This window comes from Haliotis rubra, unplaced genomic scaffold (assembly GCF_003918875.1).
Source record: "Haliotis rubra isolate DU_JTF1 unplaced genomic scaffold, ASM391887v1 Scf1044, whole genome shotgun sequence".
NCBI lineage: Eukaryota > Metazoa > Mollusca > Gastropoda > Lepetellida > Haliotidae > Haliotis > Haliotis rubra.
Genome location: NW_025764942.1, coordinates 259,720 through 285,461, shown reverse-complemented (window position 1 = coordinate 285,461; position 25,742 = coordinate 259,720). Strand labels below are relative to the sequence as shown.

Here is a 25,742-nt window from a genome sequence, read left to right as displayed (position 1 = left end):
AACCTTGCTGTGGATGTTGGTACTGAGAGCCCAGTAGGTTAGACATAACAAAATAGCGATGGTGTTTGTTAAGGAAAGACTTTTCTTTGTGAACGATTCAGCTTTTGTATAGTAAGGTATCATCTGGATAAAATACAGAATATGGAAAATGAAAACCAAACTTGAATATATCCTTGTAGCTACCACCGAGACATTGCACCATTTGGCTGACTTCGGCTGCTGATAGTCCCATGATAACCCGGACAATGCTATCAGTCTCTGTATACTTGTAAGTGTGTCCTGTACATCATCTGTTTCACTGGACGAACCAACGGTGTCTGGGGAAACCTTGAACATCTTTCACAGACTGGTTTCTAAATGTACCTTGTGTCTCGTTGTAAGTTAGACCATCTGATGGTTCTGTTTTCTGTATTTGGAGTAATACTACACCACCCAACACAGAACGGTGAATATACAGTTCTTCCACAAACGGTTGAAAATAGAAATAGGTGGGACGGGCCAGTATGTCAATCATTGTCACCAATATATTTATCTTGTGCCAGTCATTACACGGGCTGGCTCGTTCTAAGTTAAGGAAAACCTTTAATGGACATTTGATTAAATGCATGATCTGAAGTGTTTTATCAATAGGGCATAATTCTCGGTGGAAATGCAATGTTGGTAGAGCTTCTAACATGAAAGTATATTGAAAGTGCTGTTTAGACTGATGTTGTGGGGAGAGAGAGAATGACTGAAATGCTGATTACTTATCACCATAAAAAAACTATTGTCAATGTGCACATATTCACAACTGCTAAATTATACTATCACACACATATCATGAATCTTCCTATGACCATTATGAACTGAATCACAATGTGTGTTTCCCAATCTCTTGAGAGAAATACCCGAGGCAGACACCTCATTATGAGTTTACTAGTGATATGAACACAGGAATTTATGTATTTGAGAAATCGGCAGAGGTGACATTCCTTATAAAAACCAAACTCCATTAGTCATGACATTCATGTTTCATATTCTCATTAAGGCGACATATCTTAATACCGTTCTGCGCAAAGGTGCGATTGATCACGGTCATGAAGTTCTTGAAAGGGATTTAGAAGTTGGACGAACATGAATACATGACACGTTGTATTCTTTATACTGTCAGATGTAAACATGAGACGGATGGTCCCTTTAAGTATTGCGATACCCGTGCATCACACACGTGACACGGTGAGCCAATCAGGTCTGAATTTTGTTAGCGGGTCGTCCGTGCTGCATGTGTGTCTTCTGTCCTGTCTAGTCGTCATGAATAAATGTTTTGTGTGCCGGCCGGCTGCCTGGATTGTTGTCCCTTACAATACGGCGTTTCAGAGCTACTTCCTGCTCCTTCCCATCACGTTCATATTGACGAGTAAAGGAGCGAGATGATGACACAGCAGCATACGCGTGTTAAACTTGGCATTTTAGTGGAGAAAATTAGGCTACAGGTAATGCTGAGTTGACATTTTCTTTCCATTCACTTTTAAGAAATATCGCGCGCGGCAATTTGTCCCACGGTGTTGACGTTTCATACTTATTTGACGGTTGTCTCCCAAAACCCCTACAGCCCATAACCCCTACAGCCCAGTACCCCTACAATTAGTTAAAACAACACAGCATTTACCTGTCTGACATAATGAACTGACCCAAAGGAGTATACAGTGTGAAATTAAGCTGCATAGAGTATACAGAAGGGAATAGATTGCGCTGTTGTTGGTAGGGTTTTAATAATTCATTTAAATAATTGAGATAAATTAAATGTTGAACTAGTGTTTTTTAGCTTCCTGATATACATAGTGAGTAGACAGATTTTGCAAATCGTAATAATATCAGTTGTAATAGTGTTGGAGATAGTTAACTGAGATAAATATTTTTAGATGATTTGGAGTGGTATATACGAGGGGCATTCAAAAAGTAGTCATCGAAGTCAATTGTTTAAAAAGCTTAGATTTTATTTTGAAGAAGCTATTAGCAAAGCAATATCTAACGTGGTTAACGAGATATTAGTCATCACAACACATTGGGGTATAAGTGAAAACATTGGAATAAGTTATGTCCTCATGATAACGTCATCTGAAAGGTAGGGGTGGGTGGGTAGTGTCTCCAAAACAAGCTCTGTCAGTAAACATGAAGATGGAGCCATTGTAGTTTCAAATTGCTTTTTATGCACTTTAATATCTAAGTTTGATTCCAGCTGACTTCTGCTTGTCTTAAATATACACAATGTTTCTTGCATATTTTGTTACCTGAAGTTTGTGATGCATTTATTGCAGATTGCAGATTTTCTTTCCATTTACGTGTTGAGAAACATCGGCCGCGGCATTTTGTTCCAAGGTGTTGACGTTTAATACTTACCATATTTACAGTGTGGGCTATTTGACATATGTCCTCATATAGTCGGTTATAGTTGATTTTTTCGCAGTTTCTAAGTTGGAAAACTATTTGAGATGATAACCCCTCGAGTAGATAACGTCGTGAACAAAGCCTGTTGGTCTCCGTGTGTTCATCTTGCCTCAGACTTTACAGCAATCTGGGGATTCTTAACCCACATCTAACTCACGAGTTATATATTATACCATCACTGAATGTGTTAGTCATTTATGTGACCCACCTGGAATACACGAGGAAAATGTGTCAAGTTAGTGATCACTGTTTATTCTCAAAAGCGAATATGCCGAATACCAAAAAACATCATAATGCAAAACTACATATATGTCCTTGGACATGTGCGCAACGGATAATATTTATAAAGTTCACACATATGTGAATCTGATTCCTTTTTTCAGTGAGTGAGTGAGTTTAGTTTTACACCGCACTCAGCAATATGCCAGCTATATGGCGGCGGTCTGTAAATAATCGAGTCTGGACCAGTCAATCCAGTGATCAACAGCACGAGCATCGATCTACGCAATTGGGACACGTGTCAACCAAATCCGATCTCTTGCGACAAGCATGGTTACTGAAGATCAATTCTAACCCGGATCTTCAAGGGTCCTTTTTTCAGGGATTAGCATTACTTATCAGTGACAATGAGGCCATGTCCTAAAATACTGATATTAATAATCCATACGCCAGTGGATAACTCTCTATTTACAGGATAATGAGGGAAATATTTACAACATAATATTTCTACAAGAGAAATTCAATTCATCAACAATGTGCCATAAGTGTTGATTTGTACAAAGGACAATATAAAATGGACCCTAAATTGTTTTAAATAATGGTAGAATGTTTTCATAATTACTCAACACAATTATTAAATACCAATATCTACGGTCAGAAACAGGTTTTGAGCCTTCTGAGCAATACCGTAATCATATTCATTCACACACCGATTATCTGCCTTTCATGCTCAAAATGTACAGTTAAGACATTTTGCGAATGCTTCATTGCCTAGCGTATTCAGGCTATGCTAAATCATAAATAAAATTACTAAATAGGTTAGACATTAAGGAAAAGTAATAATACATCTTTGAAATACATACACACTGGTAATAGAGGATATCCTCACTCCAACACAAATATTTACTGAAACAGCCTGATTACAATTATTGGCATCAAAACCACAGCTAGAGAAGTCAGCGTCAGCAAAATCGCTAAATTTACAGTAAAGACTGTTACATAATGTATATACATTTGTGTTCATCAACATGTGTATATGAAAATATACAACACATTGGATGCAATAAAGTCATAATTACCTGGAATATACGAGGAAAATTTGTCAAGTCAAGTGATCACATACTCCAAAGCGAACATGGCGTAGACACTCTCCAGCCAATCAGCGGCCTGGATTTCTACCCATGCGGTTGCTCCGGGTTATTTTTCTTTCCTTAGGCCATTGACAAACTGAACAGGATCCGATAGAATAGATAATTGTATCATATATATCTGTCATATTCGCCAGTGACGAAAAATGATGATATTCTTACATTTAGTCATATAGGTTTTTTTATGGCCTATGGAATCATTCGAGATTCATAATTCCCTTGCCCTGAGCCTTTTCATTTTCATAATATGATTTTATTTTGATCATGATTGCTGTCACTAGCAACAGACGTTGTACAAATACAAAAGAGATTGCAAATTCACTTCAGTTTCATATTTACGATGTAAAACAGCACACCCATGCATGATGCTGCTTTAGGGTAAATACATAGTCGTCATAAACGACATCCACTCCACCACAACAACATAGAGAAGCATTCACTATAGCACCAAGCAGCAAGCAGCGCAATGATGCATTTGTTATGAGCCTCTTTAATGGTTCCAGTGCCATTTCTCCAAGGCTGAGACAGACATAAGATCTGTTCATTGACGAAATCTGTATTTTGTGAAAGGTACGTATGGCATAATATCTGTTTAAATGAGAAAAACGGCTTTTACCGAGAATTCATAATGCCAGCTTAATGCTCCCAATGCTTCTTTTTCTGATATTAAAGTTTTGCTATTTTGTCTGTTTAAGGTTCGTAGCTTCATTTACAGATAGATACATTTGTTATGTAAACGATTAATGTTTCCAGGGCGATAGTTTCGAATGAATAAATAGTCATACAGTTCGTTTGTTTCTTAAAATATTGTTCAAATTGCTTAAAGACACAAACTGCAATAATTGATAGATACGTTTCTCGAAATGCCTCTTTATTGCCCTAAACGTGATTGGTAAAACACCTTTTACTGAGAAAATATGATCGTTATAATGCCCTTTTAATGGCCAAATTAGCATTTATGTTTACATTAGTTACTTAACCATCTTGTAATGAAATGCCTGGCTTCTTACATTACAGTCCCTCATATATTACATGTATTCTAATAAATCAGTTACCACAGCATGTATTAGCAAAAGACATTAGACTCACTGGTGTCTGTAGTAAATATCCTAATCAGATGCACTTTCTTAAGCTTTTGATCGTCAGTTGAATTATTTCTTTCTCGACACCAAAACATTTTGTTCACCTGTGATAACAATTGACGGGAAGCAAAGTAATACAGCAACAACACAAGGGCTAACACCATTTTCATAATCTCTATGACAGCTTCGGGCTTTTCTCGCACATTAAGATGACGGATCTCGACATAAAAGGCTATAAACTACTGTCCATATACATTCTGTACTCAGTAAACGGCAGACGTTGCAGGACAATGTTTACATAGAGACAATGTCAAAACATTACAGGGTAAAGCTGAATAGCGATTAGGTAAAACACGTTGAGTTCAAATCAAATACAGTTATATTGCATTGACGTGAGAAAGCCTAGTTACACATTGTCCGTAATCGATTCAAATAGTTTTACTCTATCTAAATAAATCAACTCTATCTTGCCTTTCAGGCCGTTTGGGCAGGTAATGGAAACGTTTTCTAGCAATAATGTTCTATATTTCCATGGCAACAAAGTCAACACATTACAACCTTAAACAAAATAACCATGGATGCAATAAGAATGTTCAAGTCAAATACTAGTTGGTCCAGTTATGCTGTTGTAGCGTTTCCATTGTGTTGAATTCCAACCGTTGAGTCTGGTTTAAACTGGATCACGATGAAAACGTAGGTGAGGAGGGTGCCGATGATCTGTGTGAACAAAGACGGAAAGTTATTGATTTATTGTTTGTTTAAAGCCTCAAAGAACATAGTCAATTTCTTTAAAGGGGATTGTACATTATCGACTAAATCCACGACAATTCAGTGATTGACATCATGATCTCGCAATTGGGACGATACTGTTATGTAGCAAAGTTTTTTAACTGTGATAATTTTCCAAGCGTAATACATTGTATTCGTGGATAGTCGGTGGAGGGTAATATTTAGACTTGTGCTATATTTAGACATGGCTCATGAAGGTAATTCAACAATATGAACCTTTCCTATTCTAAGGCACATAGTGGGGGCCAACGCTCGGCTATTATATCATATTGCATCTCAAGTTCCAAGACGACTAATACTTTTGTGGAAATCATTCTTACCCTAAGTATTCAGCTTAGATCTAATTTTGGAGATTTGTTCATTGTTGCATTTAGGTTGATATTACCATCACTGTCTTTGTATTCTACTGCCTTTGAATTTGCACTGCCACTGTAATACCATGACAGTGATTGTGATTTGAACGGCATTTGTTTCATCTACACGTAAGAATATGTATAAACCAATTAAGCCTGACGCGGCGATATGGTATGATGCTTCTTATTATAAGCACGAGTTGCTGAAGACCAGTTCTTACCCGGATCTTCTTGGTTAATAAATAATGGCTTGACAACTGGGTTGCATGGAGCTAGATTGGTTAGAGACAAGAATTCTGTTGAAGAAATACAGTTCGCCCTATCCCATGTATAGTGTAATAAAGTACACTTTTTCCAGGAACCATTATAGTTAAAGTACGGTGACGCTTGCTTCCGAGTGCTTTCAAGTTATTATAGTTCAGCGCAAAAGTGTACAGTACTGTATTACACCATACATGGGGGTAGGGGGAACTGTATTTCTTTTCTATGAAGCCAAATTTAATGATTACCGACGATTAATCTAAGGATTACCGTTAGGATAGTGTCCTTAGTGATGGTCATTAGTCCTAAAGCACTGATTCCGATCTGACGTTGAGACAACTTGTTGGCGAACAGTGTGACCTGCAGCTGGGTGTGCATAACGTAAGGAAAACATGATAGAGACAAAACACAACGTATACATGGCATGTTAAATAACAACATTAAACGTGCACTCAGAAAGCTGAGTATGAACACTGAGAATAAATGATTGAGCTGGATGTTTGGAAAGACTTCCGTCACTCTAGTTACTTATAATATATTGCATACCTAACTGTATTTCACTGCAGTTTTAGATGCCTGAAACCTCATTTTATATGTGAATGAATGTCAGTTTCAACCATGAGTAGAGATTCTAGTTGGCCTGAAATATAGAATTTCCAAAGCGTGAGTTAATTAGAAATACAACTGACAGAGTGTGTTGCCAAAGTGTGTGTAGGTACAGCGAATGTTGAAGCCAGCTGTACTTCGTAATCATGACGTACATATACCATAGTAATCGTCCTATTCAGCCATTTGGAACACAGGAAATACAATGAGCACACACGGAAATTCATCATAAATACATATAACAATAACATAAATAATATTACAATATATACTTAATCAATGCTCGATCCGCAGTTTCTAATAAAACAGTCAAATGTATTTTTAGATACAGTTGAAGTGTCTCTGAATTTGATATGCTGTTTTCTTACCAGTCCAATAACTCTATCAGGCATATTTTGCCCAGTCATGTCGAGGAGAAGATTCAGAGGTCGGTGTGCCTGTAAACAGATATTGTTGCAATAAACACCAGTTATGTAAAACTGATTTCCGAAGGTAGTTCAGAGGTTGAACGTTCATCTCTTACAAACTACACCCTGTAACACAATTTTAAGGCTGATGCAAGTGTAAACACAACACTATTTAACCCTACTAGTACGTACATGCGAAGTCGTATTATTTCATTCAGTTGCACAGAGTTTATAACGAAAACAAACAGCTGTTATTGGGTTCGTCATTTACACGTACTAATAACTACTTGATTGAATAACTACTGAAATGGAAACATTGTTAACATGAATTGTTCAGAAAGAAAACAACCCATACAGGCATAATCAATCATCCGCATCATTTCTGCAGTGTTCTGATAAGAGGATTTCGTTGATTTCGTTGATACCCTGAATTACCCAGAAAATAATTCAATCATAATCAGTCATCATTTCTGCAATGTTCTGAAAACGATATTTCATTGTGGCAAAAACACATTTTAACACTTACCGCTTCGTGTAGTCTGACACCAATATAGGTGAGGGCGATGAGATGCAATGTAGATATATACAGAGCAGCTGCAGCAATACTGTTGTTCGCAAAGGATTTCTCGTCGTTGATGCTGCTGTATAGGCAGAAACACACAATGAGGAAGGAGCTGACGTAGCCCGCAGCGACGTGTCTGGACATAAGGGAACATACATGTTCCACCAGGTCTGTTAAGGATGCATGGTAACCTCGAATGTCCTCAATATCTTCTTCTTTGACGGACCCTTCAGAAGCTCTTGCCAGTCTCAGTGTGCAATTATCATACTCATAAGTAAGAAGAAGGGAGATCGACAAGAACAGAAGCAATAACGAATGGTTTAGCAGAGTGGAATAGCCACCAACTATCGACGATAATACGAGTAAAGGCCAATACCAACCATTGGATGTGTCACCCATCGTGCTCACGACTACGCCGCTGGAAACACAGGTACATGCTGCGAGGACCAGAAGACATACGCAGGCTCTTTTCACTCTCTGTCTCAGTCTAGTGGCTGAAACAGAACTGTTAAACTTCAACTGTGTTTCACGAAGACGTTCGTGGAATGTACGAACCTTGCTGTGGATGTTGGTACTGAGAGCCCAGTAGGTTAGACATAACAACATTCCGACCGTATTTGATATGGTAAGACTTGTCTCAGAGAATGATTCCGCTTTCGTATAGTATAGTATCATCTGGATAAAATTCAGAATGAGAAATATGCAAACCAAACTTGAATATATCCTGAATGCTACTGTCCAGATGTTGCACCATTTGGCTGACTTCGACTGCTGATAGTCCCATGATAACCCGGACAATGCTATCAATCTCTGGATACTTGTCAGTGTGTCCTGTACATCATCTGTTTGACTGGATGAACCAACGGTGTCTGGGGAAACCTTAAACATATTTCAAAGACTGGATTCTAAATGTACGTTGTGTCTCTTTGTAAGTTAGACCACCTCGCAGTTCTGCTCTCAGTATTTGGAATAATACTGTCGATACACCATTCAAAACAGAACACTGAACGTACACGTCTTCCACAAACGGTTTAAAATGGAAATAGACGGGACGAGCCAACGTGATTGAGCACCAATATATTTATTGTTTGACACTCATTACACGGGCTGGCACGTTCTAAGTAGACCTTAAATGGACATTTGATAAAATCCATGATCTGAAGTGATGAATCAATAAGGCATAATTCTCTGTGGAATTGTTATGCTGGTACATGAAAGTATATAAAGTGCTGTTTAACCTGACGTTCTGTGACGCCGATATCTATTACTTTCTAGTGGAGCCCAGACAAATGCTGATTAATTATCAACATAACAAATGTCCGTTTACTTGAAGCTCAGTTAATACGCGTCTTTGTTTATACTTTGGAGACAGAACAGACGTTACAAAGGACGTTTGTAGGTTTTCAGTCATCTAAACCAAAATACGTCGAAACTCTTTGGCATTCAGTGGTAATGTTTTGCGGATAATGGAGTGAGAAAATGTTCTCCAGCTCCCTATTGACGATGTCACAATTGTAAAGCTGATTAGTCCAAAAATGTTTATGTCAGTCTTGGAGTTATATTGCTCGATTTTCAGAGCGATAAGTTTTGATTAAGTATAGCCACAAACGCGAATCTGATGGGATTGGTGATCCATACTTTATACCAAAGGACAACAGAACCCTTTCTCATATTCACAACATTTAACTGCTAAAACGGTACTATTACACCTATATCATGAATTTTCTAATGGCCATTATGAACTCAATCACAGAATGTGCTTCCGAATCTCTTGTGACAAATACCCAAGGCAGACACGTCATTCCTGATTACACGCAACTGTGATTTCACGAGTTATACAAACAAAGGAATTAGCGTAATTTAAAAATGGGCAGAGGTGACATTGCTGAAAAAAACATCATTACTTATGACCGTCTTGTGGTATATTCTCATTAACGCGACATACGTTATAGCATTTCTGGGCAAAGGTGTGAGTTATCACGTTCATGAAGTTCTTGAAAGACATTTAGAAGTTGGACGAACATGAATACATTACACGATTTATTCTTTATACGTTTCAGAGCCAATTCTTGCTCCTTCTTATCACGTTCATATTAATAAATCAAGGGACGAGATGATGATACAGCTAAGATAGCAGTTTATTATGTTGGCATTTTGGTGGAGACAATTAAGCTATTTGTATACTGAGATGACATTTTCTTTTGATTTACGTGTTCAGAAATATCGCTCGCAGCAGTTTGTTCCACGGTGTTGACGTTTTATACTTACCATTTTTACAGTATGGACTATTTGAAATATGTCCTCATACAGGGCAGCTTAATATTTTTCGCTGTTTCTAAGTCCTCGGGCAGATAACGCCGTGAGCAAAACCTATCTGTCTCCGTGTCTTCATCTTGCCTCAGATTTTACAACAATCTGAGGATTTTGTAGCACGGCATCAGATTATTGATCCACATCTAACTCACGAGTGCCACTTGTAGAGCAGGACATGCGTACGTTTGAGAACACTTTTAGACAATCACTGAATGTTTTAGTCATTTAATTGTCATCATCATTTTGCTTTTTTTATCATCTGTGGAATCAATTGAGATACATTAATCCCTTGCCTTGACCTTTTTGGTTTTCTTAACATGGTTTTGCTGGAATCATGATCGCTGTCTCTAGCGTCAGACGTGGTACAAATAAAAATAAAAAGATGGCAAGCACACGCATACTTGAATAGATTTGGATATTTCAACTAGTACAAGCAAAGATGTTGTAACAGATGCTGATTTTAAATAAATATTTCATAAACGACATCAACTCCACCACAGCAACATCTGGAGAAGCATTCACTGTAGCACCAAGCAGCAAGCAGTGCAAAGATACGTGTTACTATGAGCCTCGTTTAATGGTGTCAGTCCCATTTCACGAAGACTGGGGCAGATATAAGATCTGTTCCATGACGAATTCTGTATTTAGTGAAAGATACGCCTTACGTAATATCTGGTTAAATACATAAACAGCTTGTACCAAGAGTTCAATATGCCTGTTTAATTTTTTTAAAGATAAGTTTTAAACAATGCGTATATCCTTATCTAGAGTGTGATTGAGTTTTACGTAGAATAAGTTCGTTCTGGTAAGTATTTAGTTCCAAAATACCCTTTTTCGGATATATAATGCCTGTTTATTGGTAAAGTGATGAAAATATATTCGTTATAATTCCTATTTGATGGCCAAAATACATATACTGACGCTTCAAATGCGCAATGCCAAGCGTCTTGATCACCCTAAGATTCTTTCAATACAACAAGCGGAGGGCAATATTTAGACTTGTGCTATATTTAGACAGAGCTCTGGAACGTACTGCAATGTTGTATACAGTGGGGTTGAGCAAGAATTCCGAAATTTTGTTTTTATGACGTCATCACACAAGTGTGGGACCCCTTTTTTGTGACCTAATCGATTTTTTACAGTGAGTTTTGAACCCGTAAGCCCCACCAACCTTTCGACCCAGGTGTGTGACCTTTAGGTTGACCTAGAATGAGTTTTTGAACCCTAGTGTTGTAATCGTCGTTGTGTTCGACGACTTAATGTCAACAGCGAGCAAAGATGCATGCATTACGGATCTTTTTACTGAAGGAAGTCACCATCGGAATCTCTCAGTGACCACCTTGAACCAGAAATTATATTACAGTAAGGATGCCACACAACGAAGGAACTGTCATTATCTGCTTCTGTTCAACAACCCTGTCGATAAACAACCCATCATGACTTTGGCAAGGCAAATGTATCCAGAAAATTATAAACATTTCATGCAGCCATTTCAAAGGAGTACCCAGAAACCTTGGAACTTGTTGGTTGATCTAAAATCCCAAACACCTCCCCATTTGCGACTTTGTCCAAATGCATTCAGTTTAAAAGGAGACCTCCAAGCTGGGACAATTCAGTCCGAGTTAGACTTTCACTGTGAGCAGACGTGTGAAGAAAACCTGCAATCTTGTGATGACTGTGGACTCATGTTTCAAGAAGTGCAGGATTTGCAAAAACACAGAAGAAACTGGTGTCCGGAAACGTCTTCATTGGGATACTCCAAGTGGGACTTAAAAGGAAGTGGGAGGAAGACGACGACGACAACTTCTCTGCTGTGAACACACCACGTCCTCTGCCAGATTATGATTATTGTGGACAGGTGTTTAGAAATAACCATAACTTACAAAGACATTTACACGATAAACAATGTCCTGAGATGGAAAATGATGATGATGATGATGATGATGAATCATTAAGTGATGTCACACACAACATGAAAAAGAGGAAAAATAAGATGGCTGATCTCGAAGTGCAAGGTATAAGTCAAAAGTAGTTACGTACACGTGAGCTGAATAAAGACATTTTGGATGAGAAGCGACAGCTGTACATGAAAAGTGGTTTAAATGAAGACATGATAGAAGCCAAACTGAAGAAATTAATCTGGATCACTTTTAAAGAGATGTATGCACGACTTATTACTTATCTGTATCATATGCAGTGGGGTCAAGACACAAATAATATGTATCATGACGTGTTTTCAAAACTGTAAAAAAATCGTGGGTGGAAGACTTGACTGAAGGTGACAATGAAGACACCATATCTGATACAGAAAGTGAAGGACAGGGCGATAAGGAGCGGCAATGAGACAATGTCATTCACAAAAGATGTAAAGTAGACTTTGGGAGTGCTCCTATACTAATGTCTACTGATGAAAATGGAGCTAATAAACAATGAAATCTGTATATCTCTCTTGTTTCTTGATGTATATCTATTTGCTGACTGACATTAGACAACTGTCCATTGTACAATTCTTTATTCTAGTACTGATACATAATTCATCCCTTAACCCTATTACTACTGAATCCAGTGAATACCTTGATACGCCCAATTCTTAAAACCACGTCTCTCCACCTCTTTATACAGAACAACCCCATACTATTACCAGTCACATGATGTTTACACCAGTATTTAATCATATTATACTGCCTGTGGAATAAGAGCCGGTAACGACGTCAGTAACCTATGTGTCACATGATGTCAAATAAGTGTATTGTCATATAGTATTCATGGAAATAAGGATAGTTTTTCATGTTAATTTAATAGTTTGAGAGCAATGAAAGTTCAACTTTAAATTTCGAGTAAAAGCATCCGAAAGTTTTACAGGAGAGCAATTATAAGTCTGTTTTCTCATTCAGTAATACAATTACACCATATATGACAAATGCCAAACCATTTCATCATTGTCCAACCATTTGACTCTTAATTCACCCTACGTGAAGATATTCAGTGAAGTGACCACCAGTCCTCAACTACTTACTATTTCCTGTCTTTAATTTCCCGTCACACACTTAATGAAGGAAGCTGACCCCTGAGTATACATTCATTCGAGGCTGTGCCCCATTCACAGTAGAAATTATCCAAGCTATCAACAGCCATTCCATGTACACATGGGTACAGTCTGGCCTTTAAACTACAATAAAACTCAAATTCTGACCAACTTGTCTGGCTAACTTTCCGAGCACAGGAAGATGAACACATCAACCCCAGTTTCGCACCAAATGTCACCTACTTGAACATATCTGTACGCACATAAGCATAAGTCATGGTGATAAAAATGATAGCACTAAATACTTAAAATTGTGGTAAGTTTTAATGACTGGATGGATGTGCTTTTAAAAAACATAAACATCTTACACTATTTCATCCAATCACAGCTGTCACATGTCTCTGTCACTTCAGTTACGGCCCGGCTCAGTGAGCAAGCGATTCTGCTTTAGTGTAGTGATGACAGTGTAATCTATTTTAAACTGCCTAGTGATACCTCGCTCTGCAAAAGTTTGATTTAACAAAATGCGCTCTGACATTTCAACCAAGACTGACTTTTGACCTAACAAATAACATCTTAAGCATCTAAATTCACATAATATTCATAGTGTAATACGATATTCTATAAAATTCAGTAAAAGATTTTGCTGTGTGAACCCAATACTCGAGTCAGCAAATCAAACTCATAACAATCATAAAATAATTGAATAATTATCGCAGACCACTAAGGTCAACCTATAGGTCAAACGCCTGGGTCGGAAGGGTACTCATCCAAACGGGGGGAGGGGCTTACGGGTTCAAAACTCACTGTCAAATCGATTAGGTTACAAAAAGGTCACACACTGATGACGTGTGATGACGTCATAAACAAAATGGCGGATTTCTCTCACAACCCCTCTGCATACAACACTGCAACAATATGAACCTTTCCTCTTTATTTTGACCCAGGTATTTGGAGAAGCTTCGGGAGACTTTGTCTTTGGCACATAATGGCTGCTAACGCTGGCCTATTATCTGACATTGCATCAGAAGACTAAAATTTTTTTGGGAAAATCATTCTTATCCTAAGTGTCATTTAGATCTATGTGATTTGCGCGTTGTTGTAGTTTGGTTGATAATAACATCACTGCCTTTCAATTTGCACTGTCACTGTAATACCATGACAGTAATTGTGATTTGAACGGCATTTGCTCCATCAACACGTAAGGATATGCATAAACCAATTAAGCCTGACGAGTAAGCATGAGTTGCTGAAGACCAGTTCTTACCTGGATCTTTCTACTATCAACGTAAGTTTAGAACAGTAAATCCAGATGACTAGTCACCTGACGTTCCACGGATACATTGTTGGACTGTGGACATTGGCTTAGTTAGCTAATATGGTGGTGTCCCTGTTTAATTGTGAGTCGAGCTGAGACATTTGTTCCGTCGAAAGAGTTAAACGTAATGTTTCCACCGGAGATGTTAGCCACGAAACGGGGTGCTCGGGGTAGTTTACTGTAGGAGACAGCTCGAGGTGTGATGTGATGACAACTGACATGCATCGTGACGTCGGTTATCAAGAGTACGTTTGATGACGAGGAGTAGACGAGAATTGCGTTGTGACGTCATGCAAAAAGTGTTCTTTATCGCCTGATAAAGTAGTGTCGGCACCTTTGATCTTTTAGCGAAGCATCTTTGAATTTACCTTAAAGTCTGGAAAATTCCATTGTGGTCCAATGTAGGTTGACCTATATGTATCCAACATACCGTTAGGATAGTGTCCTTCGTGATGGTCATTAGTCCTAAAGCAGTAATTCCGATCTGACTTTGAGACAACTTGTTAGCGAACAGCGGGACCTGCAGCTGGGTGTGAAATGTTTTAAATGACTGAAACCTCGTTTTATATTCGAGTTTTTGAATCATGTGTAGGTATAGCGTATATGGAATCCAGCTGGACTTTGTAATGCCATAGTAATCGCCCTATTCAGCCAATTGGAACACAGGAAATACAATGATCACACGCGAAAATTTACCATAAGTACATATAACAATAACATAAATAATATTTTATATACTTAGTCAATTCTCGTTGGACAGCTTCTAATAAAACAGTGGAATATATTTTCTAGATTCAGTTCAAGTGGCTCTTAATTTGATATGATGTTTGCTTACCAGTGCAATAACTCTATCAGGCATATTTTCCCAGTTATGTCGAGGAGAAGATTCAGAGGTCGGTGTGCCTGTAAACAAACATTGCTGCAATAAAACACCCAGTGATATAAAACCGTTGGTTTTCCAAGGTAGCTCAGTGGTTGAACTTTCTTCTCTTGCAACATACACCCTCCAGTTTAACAATTGGAAGGTTGTAACAAGTGTAAACACAACATTATTCAACCCCAAAGTAATTACATACGAAGTCGTATTATTTCATTCAGCTGCACAGAGTTGTTGTTATTTATACCGAAAGACACTTGTATGGGATTCGACATTCAAATATGAATAGATAATTCAACAACTGAAACGGGAAAATTGTTAACCTGAATTACCCAGAAAATAATTCAATCATAATCAGTCATCATTTCTGCAATGTTCTGAAAACGATATTTCATTGTGGCAAAAACACATTTTAACAATTACCGCTTCGTGTAGCCTGACACCAATGTAGGTGAGGGCGATGAGATTCAGTACAGACATATACAAGGAAGCTGCAGCAATACCGATGTTCGAAATGGATTTCTCGTCGTTGATGCTGTTGTATAGGCAAAAACACACAATGAGGAAGGAGCTGACGTAGCCAGCAGCCACGTGTCTGGACATGAGGGAACATGTTCCACCAGGTCTGTTAAGGATGCATGGTAACCTCGAATGTCCTCAATATCCTCTTCTTTGACGGATCCTTCAGATGCCCTTGTCAGTCTCAGTGTGCAATTATCATACTCATATGTAAGAAGGATGGAGATGGACAAGAACAAAAGCAATAACGAATGGTTTAGCAGAGCGGTAACACCACCACTTATCGACGACAATACGAGTAAAGGCCAATATCAGTCACTGGATGTTTCACCCATCGTGCTCAGGACTACGCCACTGGCAACACAGGTACATACCTAAAGCCCAGAATACATACACATGTTCTCTTCACCCTCTGACTCTAGTGGCTGAAACAGAACTTTTAAACTTCAACTGTGTTTCACGAAGACGTTTCGTGGAATGTACGAACCTTGCTGTGGATGTTGGTACTGAGAGCCCAATAGGTTAGAAATAAAAAAGTGCGATGCTCTTTGATATGGTAAGACTTGTTTCCGAGAATGATTCCACTTTCGTATAGTATGGTATCATCTGGATAAAATTCAGAGCAAGAAGTATGCAAACCAAACTTGAATATATCCTTGAAGCTACCACCGAGACATTGCACCATTTGGCTGACTTCGACTGCTGATAGTCCCATGATAACCCGGACAATGCTATCAGTTTCTGGATACTTGTAAGTGTGGCCTGTACATCACTGTATGTATCAACGGTATCTGGGAAAACCTTAAACATCTTTCACAGACTGGATACTAAATGTACGTTGTGTCTCTTTGTAAGTTAGACCATCAGATTGTTCATTTTACAGTATTTGACGCAACTGTCTCCATTTGATGCTCCAGTCGCCATAGAACGCCGAATGCACATTAGGTCCACAAAACGATGAAATGGATATTGGGAGTAAGCAAATATGTCAGTCACCATAATCAAACATCACGACAAAGGGAACTAATTGTCCGAAGTTGCAATAAGCCGTTAATGGATAGTTGACAAATTAGACTGATTGATCAGTCAACACCTGAGGCATTATACCTAATGGGAATATTGTCAGTTATTTCTTTTGAATGTGACATTGTAAAGTACATGTACTTATCATTTTAGTCGGGTTCATTAAACACTATTGCAGCCTTTTGATCTTAGAAGCTTATCATTTCATCTTAACACAGTCTAAAAAGTGCCGAATACCTCTTTCCATTATTCGATATGTGTATTAATATGCTTCACTTTGGTACTTAGCAGCTTGATTATGTTCCTTTCAACCATATGGAAACAACATTCAGGAAAACAATCAAGTTATAGATCATCAGTGACCGACCACAGGTCACAACACCACATCAAGTTTCAACAACGCACGGCTGAAACAGGTTCAGCCAGCAACCCTTACAGCCGGTACCGTATCTGGCAACAGATGTAGCTGTACGAATAGACATCTATGCATAAACGGCATTTGTGAAAGACGCTCAGTCCCACGGGTAATTTTGACGATGGAACATAAACGTCCACGTCTCAGGTGTAGAAGGCAATAGTTGTGATGGGAAGTATGTCCGTGGACAAATGTCATGTTTCCTCTTTTAGCATGACACATGCCCAGTGGCGTACATCTTGAGGATGAATCAGATTCTGATCAGTCTGATGTAGAAGATGATTTGTGATTCATACCTTGACAACAATCAACATGTGCAAGCTTTTCTGTTTATAACAATGCATTATAAATCCAACGCATACGTTTTGCCTTCCTTGCCAATTGCTATACTTTTCAACCAAATGACCATTATTTATCAGTTCTGATTAGTGGCATTTTAAAAATCAACATGATCACTAATATTACCTAGTATTCCTTTTTTTGCTTCATGTTAAATGGGATTGTCCTCCTGAGAGGATACGTAAGTCCACAAACATTCAAAGTAAATTGAAACTCTAAGCTGTTTTTAATCGTAGAATATGTGTGTTTTTAAATGTATGGCTAGATCTGTCTACGTTGCTAACGGCTGAGGGAACGGCTACGGATGGTGTAAATCCAGCTAGGGTCCATGCAGGAAGCAAATGTACTGTAAGTCCCCATGGTCCCTAGTATGGTGATCTACCTTCAGTCGATGGCAATCTATAGCCTGTTATTATATTGTATTGTCATTTATAGTTCCAATATTTTGGGGTAGATTTAATTGCTAGTTTTAAATGGATATCCCCACATGTGACAATGTGTTAAGCCCATTTCTGGTGTCCCCGTAGTTTTACTGTTCTTCGTCAACAGGTTTCATTCAATTTCTAACTTTATTGATCTTTTACTATAATTATAAAATGTTCTCGTCACGATATGGCTGTACTATTGCCGATGTGACGATAAATCTAAACTCACTCACTCATGTTAAATGGCAAAGTTTCATTTGATAATGTGATGGATCTGATTTTGAGATGACCCCTTTTGTCCTTCACTGGTAGTGACTTCATGCACATTTGCATGTCCAGGTGCCTGTTCCGATTCGTCGCCTGACGCCCTTGACAGTTAAGATGTTATTTTGTCTTGACATCATGACAGCTTATATAGACAGCTTTTTATTTTTAAGTCATAATTAATGAAATTCAAAATTACCAATGGTAGAACAATTATGATTCATCATGCCAAATTAGAAAACGATTGTAGTTGTAGTTTTGAGTAAAGTGACCAAACACCGTCACGGAACTTTTCTGCCAGATTATACATATCAGCGTCAACATATGCCACGGGCACCTTCACAACCGGCTAACATGTTTGTGTCAAGGAGGTGAAGAGTAATGATAACAAAACACCGAGGACACAACGCACCTTTTCATGGACGTGTGTGTCTTGTGAGAGGACAATCACTATTGTCACTATATCTGCAGAAAATGTGGCAGTCATCGAACATATTCCATTCAATATCAGACACAAAAAATTAAAAATCGACAATAAAACACAGTAATCAGTGTATTTTCCACCAGGTTTGTTAATGATGCATGGTAACCTCGAATGTCCTCAATATTCATCACATGCAGTTAACAGCCTCAGTCATCAAACTCGTAAGGAAAAGGAAGATGGACAAGAACAGAAGCATCAACGAAGTTCAGCACGAGTCAAGAAGTACCTGGACGTGTCACTTATCATGATCATGCTTGCAGTTGCCACACATCCGATTCCGAGAACAGCCCAATCCACACACATTCTCTCTTCACCCTATGCTTCAGTCTCGTTTCTACAAAACAACTGTTAAACTGCAAGCGTATTTCGCGAAGGCGTTTGTAGAATATGCGAACCTTGCTGAGGCTGTTGGTACTGAGACTCCAATAGGTTAAAAATACAACAATTACAATGTGACTAGTGAAGATACGATTTGCATCTTTGAAAGATTCAAGACTTGAAAGACATGCATAATATAGTATCATCTGCATACAGTTAAGTGTGTAAAATATGCCCACCATACTTATCCTGGAAACTACCATTTGGTAGCAGTTTGCTGATAGCCTCATGATAACCCGGACAATGCTGTCAGTCTTCGGATACCTGTCAATGTTCGCTGCACATCACCGGTACCATCTGTGCACGCATTGACATTATTTTTTAAATCCTTTGACATTTTCAACAGACTGGATTATAAATATATGTTGTATTCTCTTTGCAAGATGTATGTTATTATTCCATTCTCAACTCAAAGTCACCTGTATTCTTGGTGCATCATTTAATTCAGAAGGCAGTTCAATACAAGACGTAAAACATGGAATACACAGACCTACTAATGACATTGCATGTTACTGGCTGAACATTTAAAAAGTCTTTCGTAAAAAACATGTGATTGAGTGAGTGAGTAAAAAATTTAATAGTCACATTGGCAATATGTCAGCCATTTCGTGACCGAAATAAGAATAAGAATACTTAATTTTAAAGTATAATATCTGTCCGTAACGACCCAATCAATGTGATCCTCATCCTTTTCAAAAGTATTATTTTTAATCGTAAAACATCAGGAAATATGCCAACATTTCAGTTTATGTTGAAAAGGCTTACTCAATATTACAATTTAAGCAAATATACACCTGGGTTATGCTCCAGAATCGACGTTTTTTATAAATTCTGGTCGGCATGTCACAACCTGTTCAAAGACTGATTTATTTTGTACTACCATTGCTTCATGCTCTGTATAACCTCTATAAAGAGGTAGCCCTCTACTTTGCATATTGGAGCCCATGTGCAACTGTAAAAATGGTATGAAAAATTTAAAAAATATAAAATAATAATATCTGTCGACAAAGGACAGTAAAACGACTTAAATATAACAATATTTAATCTATTATTAAAATTATATACCTATCCAGGACAAAACAATATAAAAACAGGCTATAGATCGCCAACAACTAAAGGTAGATCACCATACTAGGGACCATGGGGTCTTACAGTACCATTGCTAAGTGCATGAACCCAAGCTGGATTTACATCTTCCCTTCAGCCACTGGCTATTGTAGTCAAATTTAGCAAAACATTAAAAGAACACATATTCCGCAATTCAAATACGTAGTATGAAAATATGCTTTGAGTGAGATTGGACTTATATACATATATGATTTAAGTAATCTGAACTGTTCTAGCAATCAATGTCTGGCTCATAATTGCCATGAAGCAGTTAAGATTGAACAAACGGCTTCCCAATGCAGTAGCTCATAGGGTCTGGCTCGTAATTGCCCTGAAGCCTTTACGATTGAACAAACGGCTTCCTGATGCAGTAGCTGATAGGGTTTGTGAAATACCAAGGAAGAATTGAAATGTGCAGGAAACCACGCCATGGAAAATGTTCTGTAAGCATCATGTTGAACACTTAGTGACATATAACACATCACAACAGACAACGACACTTGCGTCATTGAAAGCCAACCCATGACATACACCGAACGTTGTCTTTGAACTTTTGCGTTCACCACCAGATCATTCCAGTCACACACGGAACTTACAAATTTCTTTTCATTTCTGTCATTAGTCATTCACAGAATCATTATATTATTGATATATTTCTGAAACAAATGTCTGCTCATGATATAGTCACAATTGTACAACCGACTCTGCTCTTGGCAGAGATTTCTTATGAATGTGGAAAGGGTTTTGCCGCTTCTTTTTGCCACGTGCTGTGTTGATGCATAGTCTGTTAGGTAAGGAAATATTGTAATTGACAATCATTCATCATCTGTGAGTGTGTCAATCTAATGTGGGAAAATTCAGAATGAAACATCCTGTCACAGAGTCCAATGTTATAAAACCAATGAAGTATACAATTGTATAGAATGTACAATTTGAAATTCCTCAGGCATAATATATGACCGGTGGGCATGTTATAAATACCATCCAAATAAAGATTAGTGGAACGAGAGGTTCCCAGGACCTCTTTTCCTGTTACAAGTAGCAAACCTAGAAGGGGCGGGTTAGGGAATTTCGTCTTGCATGGATATTTTGTATACCCGTAAGTACAACTATGTAAGGGAAGATATCAGGGAGGAAACCTGTGCAACTATACAGAGCCAACATACGCCAATGTCCGAGCTTGTAAAGGAAATTTATATTGATAAGATTCCCGATGTCCCGAGGTTCAAAGTATTCAGAACTTCACTGAGTCATAGTTAAAATATGGAAACCGATGATCGTGAGCTGTTTCTGAAGCAAAGTTATGCCGCATTACGTATTCTCTGTTCCATGTTTGAACCTGAATCAGAGGCCATATTAACCACACTGGTGTATATCATAACAATTTATCATTATCAAGTACTTTTGTAGGTTGAGTACCATGCGGGATTCGACCCACAAACTCAGAGTCAGGCACCTAATCGTCAGCACACAACGTCAGATTCAACCCAACAAAAGTACTTGAATCTGTTCTTTACTAAGAAAGTGTAATCACAAATATAACATATGTTACATTTGACCGCTTTCTAAATGGCATTGTGTAAATATAGCTTTCGGCCGTGGAAGCCTTGCTATTTTACATTTATCAGAGGGGTACACAAAGTCCGCAGTCTAGACTACCAGTTGTCCGACTTCAATTTCTCTGGCTGAGCGGGTTAGGCGGCTGACTTTGTGTGCTGGCGATTAGTGCCTGACTCTGAGGGTGTGGATTCGAATCCCGCATGGGGCTCATCCAAACAGTACTAGAATCTGTACTTTACTAAGAAAGTGTAATCCCAAATGTAACATATGTGACATGTTTTATAGTCTAAATATTAATGTATACTTGTTTCAGTTGAAAAACGGACGATGTGACAAGAAATGACAACAAAGTCTCTCACTGAATAACGAACGGCTCAAGTATTAGTCGGTCCCACTATATTGCCGTAGCGTTTTCAGCTTGTCGACATCCACCACTTGATTCCGGTTTAAACTGGATCACAATGAAAACGTAGGTGAGGAGGGTACCAATGATCTGTTCAAACAATGAAGCAAAAGTTATTGATATATTGTAGGGCTACAGACAAGCCTATTTTAGCTATGTGATGGCGGTCTTTAAACATGGAAGACCCGTGAAGGTCCGGGTTAGAATTGATCTTCAGTAACCTATGCTTGTCATAAGAGGCGACTTACGGGATCGGGTGGTCAGTCTCGCTGACTGGGTTGACACATATCATCGTATCCCAACTGCGTAGATCGATGTTCATGCTGTTGATCCCTGGATTGTCTGGTCCAGACTCGATATTTACAGACCGCCGCCACATAGCTGCAATATTGCTGAGTGCGGCGTAAAACCAAATTCACTCATTCACAAACAATGGAAAGTGGGCAAGCCTATATCAGCTTTATGATAGGAGTCTTTAAACAGTAGAAAGTGGGCAAGACTTAACATTACCCGACACTGTGAATTTCGATCTCGGCACTTGAGAAATGACATGTATCAATCAAATCAGCGAGTCTGGCCGATTATCACGAAGCAACTCAATTGGAGGATAAATACGTACATAAGAGAAGCTATGTGTGGATATAATGTCATATCTTTAGTGGACAATAGAAGTGTTTTATATTACAACCTGACAAATAGCATTGTGGATAAATGCGCGTTGAGTTATATGCATTCAACATACCGTTAGGATAGTGTCCTTCGTGATGGTCATGAGTCCTAAGGGGCAGATTCCGATCTGACGTTGAGACAACTTGTTGGTGAACAGAGTGACCTTGATGTACAGATCGTAAGATAAATATTCAGCTGACAACATACAACGTAAACATTTCACCAGAATGTATCACATGTGCTTCCTTGTGGGGCAGGACCGAAGCACTTATGTTCATAATTATTTGTGTATAATTATTTTGATCCTTAGGGCGCACCATAAATTGATTTTAGATATGCACGTGCTTCGATCAAAGGCGAGCATTGTAAACCTGTTTGATAACATGAAAAATAAATAATTTGATGTCGTTATTAATATGCAAAGTATTTGGTATACGCAATGTTGCCATGTCAATGAGACCTATGGGAAGAGATGTTGTTTATCATTCATCGTCAATGACGTTATGACCTCTTCAGAATCTCAGAGATGTTGTTTAAGTCATTCATCGACTGACTGACACATTTTCGTTGTGTCAATAAAAGCTATAATAGAGTCAAGGATCTACGTGATCGACCTTAATGGACCGTCAACTATCTTAAAAGTGACCCTTTGGTGGTGGTGGTGATGGAGGATGCTATCACATACCTGCCCTTTGTGGTTTGATTTATCTGGGTCAAAGCAGGGATCACGAAGTCTGGATCAGGACTTCATCAAACGTTCATTTTGCAACAGCGAAGTGAAAGTGTTAAAATATTGAGAATGACTGACCTGTTCAGGGAGACACATTTTCGTTATCAATTAATTCAAGAAGAATAAACAGTTACAATGTTTTCTTACCAGTCCAATTACTCTATCTGGCTATAATAGAGTCATTGAGTATCTACTTCAAAATAAATGTAAATAATAAAGACCTGGGCATGGAATCATCACTATTTAGTTTTGTGGACGCATTCGTGGACGATTTCCTTTATTATCAGTTCACTTCTGATAAATTAATGGAAGAATGTAGAGATTTTAATAATGCCAATCTTATGCCATAAGAATTAGCATTATTATCACATTCATTTGGATATATTGTGAAATCTGAAAACGGTTCACATTCGTCCTAGAAAGAAGAAAGTCCAATGACAGCTTTATGAATCATGTCAATCATAGACATTTGTGATCATATGGACATTCAGGTCAAGTTTTTAGAATGTATCGTATTATGTATGTACACCTTTACAACAATATTCTAACACTGGAGTCTGACACCAGCATAGGTGAGAGCGATGAGATGAGTAATGGACGGCCCAGGGTCGGCCAGGGTCGTAAAAGACTTGTCATCGTTGATGATGTTGTACAGACAGAAACACACAGCGAGGAAGGAGCTGGCGTAGCCAACAGCCACATGTCTGGAGACGAGGGAACACACATGTTCCACCAGGTCTGTTAAGGATGCATTGTAACCTCGGATGTCTTTGACGGACCCTTCAGAAGCCCTAGACAGTCTCATTGTGCAATTATCATACTCATAAGTAAAAAGAAGGGAGATGGACAAAAACAAAAGCAATATCGAAGACATAATTAGTAGAGGCCAAAATAAATAAGTGGATGTATCACCTAGCATGTTTATTAATAATCCGGTGGCCACACCAATGGATGCCGCGAAGAACATAATGCATACACATGCTTTCTTCACCCTCTGCCTCAGTCTCTTTGCTGATACACAACTGTCAAACTTCAATCGTGCTTCGCCAAGACGTTTGTAGAATATGCGAACCTCACTGTGGATGCTGGTACTGAGACCCCAATAGGTTAAAGTTAACAAAGCCACAATGTGGTTTACGATAGTAAGACTTGCGTCGATGAAAGATTCAGCTCCCACATACAACTGAATCATCTGGATACAGTTGAGAATGTAAAACACGCCCACCATTATTGAATATATACGGGAAGCTACCGTCGAGCCGTGGAAGCATTTTTTCGGACTTCGGCTGCTGATAATCCCATGATGATCCGGACAATGCTATCAGTCTCTGGATACATGTCAGTGTGTCCTGTGCATCATCTGCTTCACTGCATGAACCAACGGCATTGTTAACAACCTTAAACATATTCCACAGACTGGATTACAAATGTGTGATGAACACTCGGACTGCACCTTCCGCTCGTACTATTCTCAACTCAATGTGACCAGTATTTGAAGTAATAGTTTACGTGACGATGCATTAGTTAACTCTGAACACAATTCAATATCAGAAACGTTCTAAAATGCTCTCAAGCGCTGAGGCGAATCCAATGTGAGTAAATATAACATCATGTGTCTGACCGTAATTACAATCACATTACAAGCCTAAAGAGTTAAAAGCTTTAAATGGAAGTCGAAATGCAAAGCTATCTGAAACGAATTGCCAATCAAGCTATGGCACATTATTCCATGAACTGATGGGTTCTTAATGCATTAACTGATAAGGTCTGTTGTAATTTCAAGCAAATATTGTCTTATTTGAAAACTACAGTTAGTCATCTCGGCCTGTGAAAATGTAAATATGAAAGCATTTTCAAAGCATGAAAACAACCTTTGAGTTTGATGTTATGGAACTGTCTGTAATATGGTTAATGGAATTCTGTTCCCCAAAAATATCGTGGTCCTGTATGTCAATTTGGAGAGTCTGGAATGTCATTACGATGCATTATAGGGTGAATTCGTTAACGGGGAGATAAATTACATTGACTATCATGAATAA

General features: G+C 38.4%; 2 protein-coding genes across 2 annotated transcripts in view; one reads left to right on the top strand and one right to left on the bottom strand.

Moving 5' to 3' along the window:
* Window positions 1-25,742, top strand: part of LOC124275114 — a 169,086-nt gene that overhangs the window by 15,565 nt on the left and 127,779 nt on the right. The gene's annotated exons all lie outside the window — the stretch shown is intronic.
* The window catches only part of LOC124275136, a 54,652-nt gene continuing 51,124 nt past the window's right edge, over window positions 22,215-25,742 (bottom strand). Inside the window, exons 3-4 of the mRNA XM_046710629.1 lie at window positions 23,047-23,136; window positions 22,215-22,394 (exon numbers count right to left, since the gene is read on the bottom strand). Coding sequence (XP_046566585.1) covers window positions 22,296-22,394; window positions 23,047-23,136 — 189 coding nt within the window. The 3' untranslated portion in view covers window positions 22,215-22,295. The remainder of the gene's footprint in view (window positions 22,395-23,046; window positions 23,137-25,742) is intronic.